Source organism: Penicillium roqueforti (assembly GCF_015533775.1).
Source record: "Penicillium roqueforti strain LCP96 04111 chromosome Unknown scaffold_02, whole genome shotgun sequence".
Taxonomy (NCBI): Eukaryota; Fungi; Ascomycota; class Eurotiomycetes; order Eurotiales; family Aspergillaceae; genus Penicillium; species Penicillium roqueforti.
This window is the reverse complement of record NW_024067566.1, coordinates 660019-675592: the sequence shown is the minus strand read 5'-3', so window position 1 is coordinate 675592 and position 15574 is coordinate 660019. Positions and strand designations below refer to the sequence as shown.

The following is a 15574-nucleotide window of genomic DNA, read 5'->3' as shown; positions in this document are numbered from 1 at the left end:
CGGAAGTGATGAGTACATCAAATCCCATTGACCTTTGTGGAGACTACTTATCTATGGCACATCGAGTTTGCCAATCTGTGGAATAATTTCTGAAAGATGGCATGCTGCTAGCCGGCCCATTACCTGTTAGTCCCGCGCTTGGGACTGTGCTTGATAGTCTACGGAATCGGGCTGGTCATGGCCATGAAATTGCGTGGGTACAAGCAGCTCTGGAGGTAGTTCGGCGAAAAGGACTTCGAGCTCTGTATGATGGGGATATACAAGTAAGCTAATAGATGAGCAATATCCATGGTTCACCATCGCCGATTGGGAAAAAAACCCCATGCGTTCATTTAGGATGTAACTATGGACTCATGGACTCATGGACCTGGATTCACATCTGGTGGTTAGACCTCAAGTAAATCAAGAATATGACGAATTCCCTGATTGGGCCCCAAGAGTATCTCCAGCTCGTCAACATGGCTTCGTGCCTGCTCCATCAACCCTCCCAATACCTCCCGGCAGTACTGAAAACTCCCGGTTGACTCCATGTACTGCACGGCACGGACTTTGACTGCTCTGTCTTCACTGCGTTGTTTGAGAATATTGATGAGTTGCATGTTGCCTGGAACCGCACGGATGCTATGAATCACAGGATAGGAAAACTTTCCCTCTGTTAAGTCCTCCATCAATCCTTTTTTCTTTGCATAAATCCCGCTCTGCAGATTCATATAGTCATCCCGGATCTGGAAGATGATTCCCAATAGCTCCACGAGTCGGGAAAGGTCCCTAGATCAAGTCAGCTAAGAGTTTCGGGATTGTACGACTGAGCTAATCATACGTAGTTGTAGTGCTTTGAATTTGCATCAATTCTACTGCAAGTCGAAACAATCCACCGGTTTTATACATAACCATACGGGTGTATTCCGCTTCCGTGGGGCACACCAGCGCGTCACGCCAGTAGAGGTCCATCCCTTGGCCTACGTGCAGATCCAAGAGCGCTTGAGTGAAAATAGGAAATGCGCGCGGGTCATTTATCTCACTCAACCTTTTCTGTTGTAGAAAGTATGCATAGTTGGCTGCATTGATGGTTTGGGCGATTCCAAAGACATCATGAGCCACAGGATGTCCCCGACGGAGATGAGATGCGTCCTGAATATCATCTATCCTGCATAGGTTTTAGCGCGGCTTCTAGTACAACCCGATTGAACTCACAGTAGCGATGCTGTATGCAGCCGATCAATCACTTCTTTCACAATGGCCAATTTATCATCCGGCAGATGGAGCCATTCATTGAAAGCTGATATCAATTTGCCCCGGATATCTTTCCCTGGAATAGAGAGCAGGTATTCTAATGGAGCGCACACAATCTGAAGTTTAGGGAGGTTAGATAATGCGGTTTCAGAAGCAAGGCCCTATCATACCTTCTCATACGGCTCGGTGATCTCGCGAGCTCCACTATCGCTTTCATCATTTGACTGGAACTTTTGTTGTGTATGATTTGTCTGGGCGTGGCGTATTTGGAAGCTTCGGAGATCCGGCCTCCTATGGTGATATGTCGAAGCCGCTTTATTATTGGTGAAGAATGTTATCGGGGAAAGAAAATAGGAAATAAAAGCGAATATCTTTGCTGTTGTTAGGCCGAGCATGTTTCCATTCAATGTCTTTCAAGAAAGTTCTAAACAACCCTTCGCCTTTTTTGCGAGAAAATCAACCCTTCATATCACAAACTCTCTTTTACGTCATACGTCAGTACAGGCTCCCCGGAAGGTCGGAGAACTTCTGCTCTCTTGGAGGCTTCATGCAAAATTCAGGTGCATGACTGGAGGCGTGGGGCCAAGTGCAGCCAAGAAGCAAGATGTAGACATCCCTATGCGATAAATGCAAACTCGAGAAAGAACCGCATGGATCTCCGATGGGAAATCATAATGGTGGTCATGATTTATAACACGACTGAGGAGGTACAGAGACGAGGAATCTTAAAGGAACCACTCATCAAACGAGAATCAGTTCCGGCGAAGCGGACCGAATCGGACGTACGATCAATTGTGGATCTCATCCTAATGAATATGGAGGAGCATGCATGTGAGCATGCATATTAGATGCATATCAGGTCCAACATCCTTGGGATTGCTAATACCGGAACCATATCGATATATTTTCGCCCGGGTAAACGCGCACAACACGTAGAATGCCATGAAACTTCGACGATATCACCTGAAATTATTCGTCAATATGCGCCCCAAATAGATCTCAGACCTCCCCGCACAGTTTAGATAGTCTGACAAGTCCAAGCAATATAATGCAGTTAATTTCATAATGTCTATCCACATCCTTATGGAGCATGACCCGTGTCACCATCAACGCTAGGCATCCCCGTACGGTCCGATCGCCCCATGATCCTAGCAAACTGGCCTGGCATATGCGATCGATGGATGTTCTCTATACAGAAAAGAAGCTGATTCTTTGTCGGGCACTTGAGGGATTTGTGCATACCACCTCGATGTACTTGATACGCGGTTCCCGGCATGAAACATGTTAAACCGTGGATTATGACGCGGAAGATGTAGGCCCATATCATGCGATCTTCAGCTGAGGATGGCGCAACGATTGTGGCCCGCAGCAAACCGCGACAGGGGGCAGTTCACCCAACTGGTGGCCCACCCAAATCACATGACTGATAGTCTATCTTATCTCCACCGGTTGGGTGGAGATTTCACGTGCTTTAAGTGGGAGACTGTGGTTTCTGCCTAGTTTTGCGGGGTTGGTGCCTGAATATGCCTGAATTTTAGACCGCCTTCGACACCGCTCTCCCGTGTACTGTAAATTGAAGTTATTCCCACCCGACAAAACATCAATTTCTTCGAATCCCTAGCGCTAAAAACTATCCCCGACTATATAAACCATTGAATTAAAGCTATCCCCACCCCACAAATCACTTATACGGTCGCAATTGCTTCAACGCCTAGAATTCGGTGTATGCGGAGATTTGTATGGTGGGAATAGCTTCATTTTTTTTGAACTGAGTTCTAAGGTTCCAAGGATAGTCGTTACATACACCGCCTTCGTGCTATCTTATTGGCTTATTGTGCTCTACCGCCTGCGGGTAGTTCTGCTATACCCTATCAAAATCAATTTATCTCGACCGCCATACCCCAATACCGGTTGATAGATGTATACAGAACAGTAAAGATGATGATATACAAGGTAGCTTGAATCCACCCCCAATTCAAGTCCTTAGTCCGATATCTCTCCCACCCGCCTCCACCACGCCTTGGGGGAGGCAGGAAATCACACATCACCCCGTCGGCAATAGATTTGGATCCGATATACGCCGGCAAGTCGCCGGCATATGGTACACAGTATCGACCAAGAAGAGTCTTAAGTAAGCTATCTCGAGCATGTAGGCGGACCAAAAAGCGGGAGCTTTTGTAGACTGACTTGACGCGGCCATGGCGAATATTGCGATATTGATTCAAAAGAGCCTCCACCTGTCCATCTGTGGGAGGCCAACTTCCCGAGCCCTTCCGTAATCTTTGCAGTAGATTTGCCAGAGCTGCGGCATCCTCTATTGCCATATTGGCGCCCTGTCCGATATTAGGAGTTATCTTGTGAGCACTGTCGCCCAGAAGAACTAGCCGGTCATGATGCCAGGTTTCAAAGATGTGTTCCTCCAAGACGGTCATGGAGGCTGTCTCACGATTCTCCCACAGTTGCCCAAACTCGAGGTCTTTGTAGAATACTATACTTCTCAGTTCCTCTGCTGCAATTTCAATGTCGCCTGTCATGTAGCGAGGGCAGTTCGGGTAAGTATATTTCTGATCCAACTTCTGTATGACGAACCAATACACGCGCCCATTTTTTCCATGGATCGTAATGATGGTCAAACCATCAAATAATGCATTCACCTGCTCTCCTATAATCAATCCTTGGATGGGGGAGGAGATGCCGAAGATGCAGCGAAATTCCGCCGTGAGACCTGTGCAGCGTTCAGTTCCCATATAAATCAGAGAATAATACAGCTCATTGTTACTTACCGAATCTCTCAATTGCCGCTCCCGAGCCAGCCTTCTCAACCGCGTTCCAGATTTCCTGCCGAACTTTGCTGTGGACGCCATCTGCGCCGACGACAAGGTGCCCTCGATAGACAGAGCCGTTGCCCGTGCTCACTATAACCGTATCACCGCAAGGTTCAATTTTTGTCACTCTTTCGTCCAGGCAGATTTTCTGATGATCTGGGTAGCCGTGGTAGAGGATTTCAAGCATCTTCTGTCGATCTAGGAATGCGATCGGGTAACCGAACCTGTGCAGTGCCATCAGAACCATAAAGATACTTTTAAAGATACTTCCACGGGAATAATGGGAGGAACTAAGACTAACCTTTCACTTAGGACCTTGGGAAAAGAGCTTTGAAAGCTGTAACCGTCGGGATAGCGGATGGTTGCTATGCTCAGATGCTCAATGTGTTTCTCGACCAACTCATACAGTTGGAGTTGATCAAGAATGAGAGCTCCATTTGGGAAAATGCCGATCGATGCCCCAATTTGGGGTGCTGGATTGCCCGCTTTCTCAAGGACAACATGGTCAATCCCGGCGCGTTGTAGGCAATGTGCCAGAGTCAAGCCTCCGATTGATCCGCCGACAATGATTACTTGGAACTCTGACTTGCTCATTCTGGTATTTAGACAGAGGGCACCTGCTGAGGTAGACTCCTGTTACTTACTCGAAATAAATACCACTGACTTGGATAGATATGGAACACGAAGGGTTTCCTGTGCGTATTCTTGAGACTCTCTCCTGTCTACGTAGATGGGAGGCCGGGTAGGATATCTTTGAAATTTACCTGATGGCATTTTGAAGAGGGCTACATATATTGAACGATACATATCTTACTGCAGCATTATCCACAGTATAGTACTGTGACATTGTGAGATATTCAAACAAAAGCAATTCATTCGTTTCAATATCTTATCTTCTGCAGATTTTCTTCCAATAATGTAGCCATCGATATGATACTGTCCTCATTCTTCACAGATCATTTGACCTTTTCTGTTCGTGCCGTACCAAAACTCTTTTCATACCGCTTAACATACCAGTAACATAGCCCATAAGAGCCATCAACGATTAGGAAGACAGCCACACTCCACAGTATAAGGGGACTGCTAAGCCATGCAAATGATTCCGGCCAATACATCCAACGCAGAATTGCGAACCCCATCGCGCTGCACGATCCAAAGAAGCGGGAAAACCTAAAATATGTCAGCGTAAGCTTTTCAATCGATTATCGATACTCTTTCAGACAATAATATTATATGAAAGACATATCTAAAATGTGGGACTGCATACCATAGAGCGTAGGAAGCACCACGGGTACTTCCACGACAGAGAAGCTGACAGATACCGCCAACGCTTAGCAGCAGCTGGGCCACAACCGCGCCCCAGGTGTACGCCAACGCAGCGCCGATTTCTGCAGCGAGAGCGAGGTGCCCAGTGAGGAATCCGATGATTCCGATGGAGAAGATCCAATGGAGGTTCTGCTCGACCAGTGGCGCGTGGGTCCATTCTCGTGGCGAGAAGATGACTGCGGCATACATAATGCCAAAGTTGATGATCATCGCTAGGAATAATACTCCTCGTTCAAGCCGATTTTTGGAGGGATAAATCAAGGTATAGACAATCTCCCATGCAAAGTTGCAACAAAGTGCCAAAATTGACATTGCATAGGTCTCTTCATTGAACGACGTGTAGACCATCCCGACATAATTGGTCACCCACCCAAGTGCAGCTCCGAGGAGGAATAAATCGGCGAGAGGCTTCACAGCTTGGTACTCTATCGGAGCTTGGGAGGGGTCGAATCCGTCCATTGTGGCAATTTTGCAGATCAAAAAGAAAGAATCAAATAATTCTGAGTGCGGAATCAAGGCCCCTCAAATCAACGCCTATATATAGGTTCAGCATAGGTAGAGATACCGTGACAGCTTCCTTGATGAGCGCGTTCTCCGAGCCCTGTTATTCAAAACTGGGTGATTATGCATGAGTTCAAATTTAATTGCAACTAACACATATACATGAATAAGATAGAAAATGTCAGCCCTCAAATGCCACCTGCGTAAGTCATAAGTGTGCATGACGGGATTCTCGGTCCATGGTATCATTTAGCGTTGCCATTATTTATTAATTAACTCCCCGTGTAAGATAAAGAAACCCCTGTCATCCTGCTCTCAATTACATGTATTTCTTCTGTGCTTAGTAGGGCAGAATATGAGGCAGTATTATGATGAAAATGACCGTAGATCTGACCTACATTTGAAGGATCTGAATAACGTATATTACTCAAAAAGCAATTTCAATGTTTGCGGTGCATTATCGCAATCGGGATATACAATCATATTGTATAATGCAGGTGTTCATATTCCCTGCAAAATGCGAAAATAAACCCCGTTTCACCCTAATGCAACTCCTACATGCATATTTAGACAGGGAAAAGTTGCCACAGGTATATATGCAACATTTCGGAACCCCGGAAACAGTAATTCTTCGTTTCTACTCGCTATGTTTGAAGTTGACCTGCAGAAATCTCATAGACTCGCCGTCGACTAAGATATATCTGGTATGCGTAAACGAGATAACACCAGAGTATGTGCAGAGAATGCGACGTCAGTTGTGAATCTAGCATTTTGCTTGTTACTTTTCTGGGCAGGAGGACTAGCATTTAAGGAATTCTTCGAAGTATAGATGTTTGAACGTTGATTATTCTTTCACATATCCTGCTCTCTTCGTTATTGCAAGTCGATTCATATCCATTTTACATTATGAGTCTATTTGAAAGCCTGTTCAATTTTTTTCTTCGGATCAGCCCTGTCCTGGGTATGGTTGTTGTGAGCGGCTTCCTATATCTAATTGTTGATCATATTCACATCCCTCGGTGGTGGGACAAAAAAGCCCACCTGGTCGGACGAAAGAATCCCAAGAGAATTACTAAACTTGAATGCCCTTATGAATATCTTCGTGAAGTCTACGGCAAGCATCATTGGATAGCGTTTGTTCACAAGCTATCCCCCTCCCTTCATAATGATGATCCTCCTAAGTACCGGATGGTGTTGGAGATTATGGATGCTATACACCTCTGCCTAATGCTGGTTGATGATGTGAGTGCCTAAAGCCCTCTTCCCACTTTCTTTGATATGGCTTAAGATAAACCATCTGACAGAGATTTTCTTAGATCTCCGACGGAAGCGATTACCGCAAAGGACGACCCACTGCTCACAATATATACGGCCCATCCGAAACAGCAAACCGCGCCTACTACAGAGTCACCCAGATTCTCAACAAAACAACGAAGGACTTCCCCAATCTCGCCCCATGGCTGATGCAGGATCTCCAGGATATCCTTGAAGGTCAAGATATATCCCTAGTTTGGCGCAGGGATGGAATCCGTGCGTTCCCTACTGCCACTGCGGACAGAATTGCGGCATATCGAAGAATGGCCTCTCTCAAGACCGGTTCATTATTCCGTTTACTAGGCCACCTTGTCCTAGAGAATGATTCCATGGATGAAACTTTAACTACGGTTGCGTAAGTCGGTCCCTTCCTAGAGATACATGCTAGGATTTAGGTTTGACGTTTATATAGCTGGCATTCGCAGCTCCAAAATGACTGTAAAAATGTTTATTCTTCGGAGTATGCAAAGCTGAAAGGCTCTACAGCCGAAGACTTGCACAACCGCGAGATGACGTATCCTATCGTGCTAGCATTAGACGCACATGACGGCCATTGGGTGGCCAAGGCCCTGGAATCTCCCTCACCCCACAATGTCCGTAACGCCATGAAGGTAATTCGATGTGACTATGTGCGCAATATATGCATGAATGAGCTGGTTAGATCTGGTGCTTCGGTTAAAGAATGGTTGGAGCTATGGGGAAGAAAGGAGAAACTGGATTTGAAGGCATGAGCTTGCGCAAAATATTTTTGTCACGGCACCTCAACTAATTTAATGTGAATGTCATCACCCACAACAATAACAGCACTGATTAAATGTCAGTAGAACCAGGCAGCTACCGAGCATTGGAATATGAGTATATCGATTCAACAAATTCATAGGGGTTGAATAAAAAAACATTATCCTTGTATCCTAATGTAGTTTATCCCCGCGCTTACGCCAGCCGGGGATGATATAAAAACATGAATCTGGTAAACGGCTAAACGCGGCAATACTGTATGCTTAATTTATCAGATCAAAAGACGTCACTCGATTGTTTTCACAGTCCCCCAGCTTCAAGTTCCATTTAAAAATGGATATTGGGAAGCATTTCGAATGTTTCTCAACAAGTTCTCGATGATATCAGACCAGTCCAACAAAATATGTGCCTTCGCGCCCGCCCAAAGCGTCCCGATCATCAAAATCGCCCGAAAGTTTTGGAGGCCACGCTCGCCTAAGAGTTGTCGAGGGCCAGCCCTCCAAACATATCAAATCACCTGAGCCTGGTGAAAATTTCGATCAATAGTCTTCTGCTCACGGATTCTGGTTTCCGCATTCCACCACCTTAAATTCGCTGCTAATCACGTTGGACGTCCCCGTCCCCACACACAAATTGACAATTCACCAGAAAAAAATACCCCTCCGATCTTTTTTCAAATTGCTCCTTTTGTTTGTCTCCCATACCTCGACAGTCATATATGAAGACGCTCGAATCCGAGTGTCTGAGACAATATGCCATCGACACATCTAGATTCCGATAATGCTAGCGTCAAGAAAGGCTTTCGCGTTGAAGAAGACGAATTGGGAACTTTCAGTTCGAGTCTCACGCCAGCAACAACTCATGAGACGACCAGGCGGAGATCCGTCTCCTCTCACCCCGAGGAGTCTCAAGATGTCCCCGAATTGTACACAGTGCCTACTACGAGAACCCGAAGGGACTCGCACATGGGAGAAGCTCTGGAAAATCTATCGCGGACACTTTCCATCACTGACCGACATGGGGATGACGACTATCAACTCAATACTGTGCCCTCTACCCGCATGGAACGAATCGGAACGCGCCGTTCGTCTCGGTTGCCCGATCTACAAGAGGAAGCTGGCTCTCCATCTGAGTCAAAGTCCCAGGGTGTTCCTCCTGAACTCGGTAGCTTAACGGCAGAGGTGATTTTCGTTCTTGTTTGTTCGGCTGGCCTGCTACTGTTTTCGTTTTTCCTCGCCGATATCACAGTCACCCAAGAAGAGTTCAAAGGAGCTCTTGGAATTCGCAACAGCGAGCTTCCCTGGCTACTCGGTTCTTTCACACTTCCACTTAGTCTCTCTGTGGTCATATCCGGCTCATTGAGTGACTTGACACCTCCGAGGTCCTTAATGATCGGGGCTTTCGTTTGGCTAACTATTTGGAACATTGTGGGTGTCTTCTCAATCCACCCCAAGACGGCGATTCTGTTCTATGTTGTACGTGCAATGCAGGGGATCTCCGTGGGGGTATTGGTTTCTGGGTCCATGAGCATCCTTGGTCGCGTATACAAGCCAGGCCTTCGGAAGAATCGAGTCTTTTCTGCAATGTCAGCAACCTCGCCCTTTGGATTTTGGTTAGGTGGGATTCAGGGCGGTGCTCTGAAATCTTATCTGTACTGGATCTTCGGTTCCAATGCTATTATCTGTGCTCTATGTCTTCTTGCAGCCTGGTTTACCATGCCCTCTCTCCTTCCAGTTGCTGACATTGTCGGAGCCGATGTACCAAGCATTCGCCAATTCGATTTCCTTGGCGCTGGCTTCATTGCAATCGGCTGTATCTGTGTGCTGTTCGGGTTGACTCAAGGCGCTGTGAAAATGTGGCCGCCCTACACGTACGCCTTGATTGCAGTCGGCGTTGTTCTGATTATCGCGTTTTTCTTCATCGAACACTGGGTGGAGCGACCTCTGATTCCCAATGGGCTCTGGAAGACGAAAGGCTTTACACCATTAATGATTGCCTACTTCATCGGCTACGGTGGCTTCCAGGGTGCTTGGCAGTTCTATGCGGTTCAGTTCTGGTTACGAATCCAGCAAAATACTCCTCTCACGGTTGCACTCTACCTTCTCCCCAATGCTATTGTCGGGGTGCTCGCGACCTGGGTGGTGAGTCGAACTCTTCACGTGGTCCCGGGTCACTATATCTATTTCACTGCGATGGTTGCATTTGGCTTGGGGCCCGTTTTCTTCCTCCCACAAACCCCAAACACGTCATACTGGGCACTGTCCTTCCCTGGTGTGGCCCTCGTTACCTTCGGTCCGGATCTCTCTTTTGCAGCAGCGTCAATTTATATCACCAGCAATGTCCGTCGCTCTTATCAAGGCAGTGCTGGGAGTCTGCTAGTGACAATGCAGAACTTGAGTTCCGCAATCATGACAGCGGTCGCAGATGCCATCGGCACCCAAGTCGACCAGGGACCAGATGGCGACATCGGCTTGAAAGGAATCCGTGCCATCTGGTGGTTTGGGCTTGCATGTGAAGTGGTTGCGGCATTCATCACGTTGATTTGGGTGCGAATTCCTAAAGAGGAGGAGAAAGAACATGTTACCTAAGTACAAACTCACCCGAGGTCTCCGATATGAGGTCCCCAGCCCCCGGGGTTATGTGTGACATGACTACTATTTTCATGATCTTGACGTCTGATGTTCTCATGGGTTACTTTTGGTGTTTGGCTTCACGTCCCTTATTTTATAGACTTGCTCTTCGATACAACTTTCTGATAGATAGCCCCTAGTTTACAATAATGCAACAACCCCTCCCCTTAATATTAGTCTGCTCAGTAAATTGCTAAAGCTGGTTCCCAGTTTAAATTATGTTGATTCAAACATAGCGGAATATTAGTCTCTCCCCTCGACGGGCACGCCAACTATTTGTCGCGTTCATCAATTCGGGGCATCCTCGAATAACCCATTGCCACTTCTTCAGAAATCCCTCGGTCACCTCCCAGTTCTGCACGTTCCAAGGGTCTCCCCAAACTAGCAGCCCTGCATCCATCGTTGAATCGCCCCAGAACCCCATGATATCGTGACAGAGCTGCTCATCATCCCATTCATCCCCGGCTTCGATGAGATTATCGCGCATCTTAGGTAAGGGAAATAAGTCCAACCACGGGTGATGGTGTATCGATTTCTGGATTCGAGTGGGCTGCAGGCTGATCGGAAGGAGGCTGTTATCGTCCATGTGAGGGGGCGTTTGTGGCGAAGCTATACTGAACGGCGAAATGACATCAAGGTCGATCCAGTACTCCGACCAACCAATTAATCGCAAATTTTGCATGAATCCTCGAAAGACGTTAACCTTAGTCAAGGTCATAAGATGATCAGTGCTCGGGTCCCCGCGTATGTAACTCTCATACGCTGACTTGGCGAATTTCTCCAGAGTGTTGTGTAGAAATTCGGAGCTGCGGTTGAAGTTGACTTTCGGATTGTCTTGCGAAGAACGGTCTTGCGAGGAATGGTCTTGCGTTTGGACGTTAGAGGTCGAACTTGAGGATGAGACTAGGCTCTTCTGGTGGATGTTTTTAATTAATGACAGTCGCTTGCGCTCTCCTGGCAAATATTGGCGGCAAAGATTAACCTCTGTTGAATAGATTGCAGCGAAAGTGACGTACGGTGAGCCCTCTGGTTTATGCGATTCTGTCGCCGACGACGTTCGATCGGGTCACTCAATGCAGACCCGTTGTCCGCCTTCTGCTCGGCATCATCGGAGATGGGGATTTGGTCAACAGTCGAGCTTTCGGTCATTGTGGCTATCCGCACTAGGGTGTCGCTTTGCTTAACAGGTTTGAAGATGAGCTGCCACCACATGCCAGTTGAGGATGGCAGAATCCAATTAGGCTTGTCGATGTGGATCACGGAGTTAAGGCTGTTTAGAAGAAAGAGGACGAGGATGACTAAGCGGCTATGCTGACCTCGGAACCTCCCGAGGTCGGGATAACTATGAAGGACCCCTGATGTAGAAATTATTGCACGCAGATACCTTCAACCTCCTTTCAACTTTCCATTATTCTAGTAGCCACCCCTGGTGCTCTCCTCTCTTTTACCTTATTATTCCCAGTGAGCGACTTTGCTCTCACACCTGTTTCGCTGGCAGGGCTGTCGGTGCCCCTGTCCCCCGTGACAGGGTCCCCTCTTCACCAGATAACTATCGTCCCGAGGGGTCAACTCCCATTTATGTACTCCGTATGAAATTCTCAGTTGTGTTGGCCACTTGCTTGCGAGTTCCACTTGTATGTGTATCCACATGTGCATCTCGCTGTGCTGACTACATTGTAGTATCCCCCTGCCTATGTCTGCGAGAGCGACGGCGTGAAGGGGTAAAGCATGACTTGATTCAATCCAGCTAGGCCACCATCTATTTATAAAATCTCGAAGAAATCAGAAATAAGACTGACGAAGCACTGTACACAAGCAAAGAAGGTAAAGAAGGGTCCAGAGCCACGTGGCGACTCGGGCCGTCCGGGTGTTTCCGCAACCTTTCTTCGCTACTCCAAACTCAGTCTTCAATGTCCAGTCATTGAGACCTTGATGATCCTATCATGCCAATGTTCAACAGGGAACACGACCTTGACCCCGTTTGCCTCCAACCTTTGCTGTCCATCATTGTGCGGAATAAATGTCCCTGGCTCTTTGATTTTAACGTAGACCGTCTTGATGGCGCTCCTAAGCCTCAAGATCCTGGTCGCGCAGGTCATATTGCCGCTAAGTCTTTCGTTGCATGGCTCCATGGTCGTGTACAGCACTGTGTTAGCCGGAAGGACCTCGTGGATGCGTTCCTCGGGAAGGTTGTATTCATCGGCGATCTTGATGAAACAACACTGCTCTGCGTGCGTGGTGCCTAGATCTTCATTGTAATCTCGCGGGTATTCAAGCGAGTGCCCTGTTGATAGCATCTTGCCGTTAGCGCCGTCGACAAGTATGGCTCCGACGCAGAATTTGTTTGCAGCTGGCGGTGATTTTTGTACCTGAGAGCGAATTCTATGAAAGCCTCATGGTCCCCAACTGCGAAGGTTGGATGCATTGAACCCATAGTATATGGCTCTGAAATAATATACAATGCGTGAACAATCCCTTTTATGCGCCAAATCAGCACAGCATCCTCAAGAAATGTCAAAGTTAGAGGTGAAAGGGAGTGAGTTTCTGGGTAAATACCTACCGTTATCTTTCCCGAGTCGGCGGGGGTCGTTGACGAGCGGTTAAGACAACTGGCTGATTGGTGGTTCGAAGGAGGGGTAGGTACATATTACGTGCTTCAATTCCAAGGTGTTGGGCATTACCAAGAGTCTCTCCTGAAACAACTCCCATTGAACCATTATTCTATTATTCTCTTGATTGGCAGACCGTTCTTGAAGTCCGAGCGACCGGATTGACGCCGTACGCACTGGGATTTTTTGGTCTACAATGGTTGACTCTCACCTCCTTGGCCTCCTGGGAAACTTCCCTCTTACCAGATCGCTGACTGTACCAGTTCTTTCGAAAGCAGCGGCACGCAAAGCCCGAACTATATCCCGACAGTCCCTCAAGTAGTCGCGACTCGACTAAGAGCTCGAGGAGCCTGTTTTCTCTGTCAAAGGCCCTGCCCAGGACGTCAAACACATCGGACGGTCAAGCGGAGAGCGTAAAAGGCCCTCTTGGACTGAGTCTCCTATATTCCCCGACGGCACCGGAGATCGACTTCATCTTCGTCCATGGCCTAGGCGGTAATTCTAGAAAAACATGGACCAAATCGTCTCTGCGGTATAATTTCTGGCCAAGGGAGTGGCTCTCCAAAGATCCCGCATTCAAGAACGTCCGCATTCATAGCTATGGATACGATTCGTACTACTTGAAAGGAAAAGAGGACTGCTTGAATATACACCACATTAGCAAGTCATTCCTAGGTGCGATCAGCACTTCGCCATGCATTCTCAATTCTGGAACACACATCGTTGTCATCGGCCACAGCAAGGGTGGCTTAGTGATAAAGAAAGCATATATCCTGGCTAAACAAGACGAAGTGTACAAGGCGCTGGCTGGGCGATTCGCCGCATTCTATTTTCTCGCCACGCCGCATCGAGGTGCCGATTCGGCAAAGATTCTGAAGAACCTCCTCAAGGTTGCATACGACCGTGCTTATGTTGGCGATCTGGAACCAAATTCTGGGGCAGTCCAAGTAATCAATGACGGATTTCGACATTTTTCGGCCGGCCTTGAGCTCTGGTCGTTCTACGAAACGTAGAATATGAAAATGTTTAGCTCACTCATCGTCGATCCCGAGTCGGCCGTCCTCGGGTACCGTGAAGAGCAGCAGATACCCATGACTGCTGACCACCGCTCGATATGCAAGTTTGACACACCTGCAGACCCCAACTATGCCGTCCTCCGAAACGCGCTCGCCTCTACTGTGAACAAAATCACCGCGGCAATTCCGGAGCTGAAACTGAAGCAGAGGCGTGAGAGAATCAAAAATCTCAAGAAGTACCTGAAAGTTCCCGACATCTTAGACAATGATCTTACAAACGTCTGCGAAGCTCGGATGCATGGGACCTGCGGATGGATTTCGACCAAAGCCAGTCACGTCAAATGGAGAGATGGGGAATCCGGAAATGACAGGACACTATGGATAAAGGGCAATCCAGCAACTGGAAAATCTGTTCTCGCTGGCTATGTCATCGATCAGCTCAAGGACTCTGGCCAGACATGCAGCTACTTTTTCTTCAAACATGGAGACAAGTCGAAGTCCAACCTAGGTTGTTGTCTCCGATCTCTGGCTTTTCAGATGGCTAGCTCTAATAGCGAAGCTAGTGATGCGATTCTAGGAATACAGGCGGATGGTGTTTGCTTAGATCGTGTCGACGAACATACCCTCTGGAGAATCCTCTTCCTTTCTGGCATTTTCCAGGCCACAATGACTCGGCATTTCTGGGTCATCGACGCCCTAGACGAGTGTTTCAATCCTCCGGTCCTTTTATATGCCATTATTTCCAACATGGACGAATCTATACCCCTGAGAATTCTCATCACAAGTCGTATACGGTCGATCTGGACCAAGGTCTCTCGTTTATTGCACCCGACCTGGTCCAGTCCTTGCCAATCTCGATAACAGACACAGAGTCAGATCTCAGTCTTTTGGTTAAGAATAGAACCAAGGCCTTAGGGGTCGTCGGACCTGATGATCGAGGTACATTAGCCGAGAAGATACTAGACAAATCTATGGGGTCCTTCTTGTGGACAATTTTAGTGCTCGAAGAACTTATACGCTGCCACAGCAGGAGGGAAATTTACCAGATTCTTGAAGACGTGCCCAGAGGCATGGAGTCACTATATAAGCGGACTTTGGACTATATGTCGCAGGCTGCTCGAGGAAAAGAGCTGGCCAAAAATATTCTTATGTGGGCAGTATGCGCAATTCGACCAATGACAATCAGTGAACTAGATGGTGCTCTGACCTTAGACACCCACGACTCATTCCCAAGGTTGGAGGAGAGTATCACCACGCTTTGTGGTGAACTGGTGGTCGTGGACAAATATGGGAGAGTTAATATGGTGCATGAAACTGCCAGGCAATTCCTTGTATCCGGCGGACTTGAGTCCGAATTCTTTGTCGAAAAAACTCAAGCACAC

General features: G+C 47.5%; 8 protein-coding genes across 8 annotated transcripts; 3 read left to right on the top strand and 5 right to left on the bottom strand.

The window, feature by feature from the left end:
* Positions 1–386: 386 nt before the first annotated feature.
* On the bottom strand, positions 387–2516 carry LCP9604111_1718 (FPP/GGPP synthase family protein; the record flags this gene model as incomplete). Its single annotated transcript, XM_039069115.1, has 5 exons — positions 387–768; positions 821–1147; positions 1195–1349; positions 1404–1524; positions 2476–2516. The coding sequence occupies 5 exons, from the start codon at positions 2514–2516 to the stop codon at positions 387–389; spliced, it is 1026 nt and encodes a 341-aa protein (XP_038931845.1).
* A 594-nt stretch (positions 2517–3110) lies between these two features.
* On the bottom strand, positions 3111–4652 carry LCP9604111_1717 (FAD-dependent oxidoreductase; the record flags this gene model as incomplete). The annotated part of the gene is made up of 3 exons (XM_039069114.1): positions 3111–3958; positions 4017–4282; positions 4360–4652. 3 exons carry the CDS (start codon positions 4650–4652, stop codon positions 3111–3113), a joined length of 1407 nt encoding a protein of 468 aa, XP_038931844.1.
* Positions 4653–5014: 362 nt separating this feature from the next.
* On the bottom strand, positions 5015–5843 carry LCP9604111_1716 (uncharacterized protein; the record flags this gene model as incomplete). Its single annotated transcript, XM_039069113.1, has 2 exons — positions 5015–5228; positions 5326–5843. 2 exons carry the CDS (start codon positions 5841–5843, stop codon positions 5015–5017), a joined length of 732 nt encoding a protein of 243 aa, XP_038931843.1.
* A 948-nt stretch (positions 5844–6791) lies between these two features.
* Positions 6792–7930, top strand: LCP9604111_1715 (uncharacterized protein; the record flags this gene model as incomplete). Its single annotated transcript, XM_039069112.1, has 3 exons — positions 6792–7127; positions 7202–7554; positions 7612–7930. The coding sequence occupies 3 exons, from the start codon at positions 6792–6794 to the stop codon at positions 7928–7930; spliced, it is 1008 nt and encodes a 335-aa protein (XP_038931842.1).
* Positions 7931–8689: 759 nt separating this feature from the next.
* LCP9604111_1714 (MFS transporter) lies at positions 8690–10525 on the top strand (the record flags this gene model as incomplete). Its single annotated transcript, XM_039069111.1, has 1 exon — positions 8690–10525. One exon carries the CDS (start codon positions 8690–8692, stop codon positions 10523–10525), a length of 1836 nt encoding a protein of 611 aa, XP_038931841.1.
* A 268-nt stretch (positions 10526–10793) lies between these two features.
* On the bottom strand, positions 10794–11716 carry LCP9604111_1713 (DUF3425 domain-containing protein; the record flags this gene model as incomplete). The annotated part of the gene is made up of 2 exons (XM_039069110.1): positions 10794–11521; positions 11584–11716. The coding sequence occupies 2 exons, from the start codon at positions 11714–11716 to the stop codon at positions 10794–10796; spliced, it is 861 nt and encodes a 286-aa protein (XP_038931840.1).
* A 758-nt stretch (positions 11717–12474) lies between these two features.
* LCP9604111_1712 (putative DRAP deaminase) lies at positions 12475–12864 on the bottom strand (the record flags this gene model as incomplete). The annotated part of the gene is made up of 1 exon (XM_039069109.1): positions 12475–12864. One exon carries the CDS (start codon positions 12862–12864, stop codon positions 12475–12477), a length of 390 nt encoding a protein of 129 aa, XP_038931839.1.
* A 508-nt stretch (positions 12865–13372) lies between these two features.
* LCP9604111_1711 (uncharacterized protein) lies at positions 13373–15053 on the top strand (the record flags this gene model as incomplete). Its single annotated transcript, XM_039069108.1, has 3 exons — positions 13373–13375; positions 13440–14123; positions 14190–15053. 3 exons carry the CDS (start codon positions 13373–13375, stop codon positions 15051–15053), a joined length of 1551 nt encoding a protein of 516 aa, XP_038931838.1.
* Positions 15054–15574: the final 521 nt, after the last annotated feature.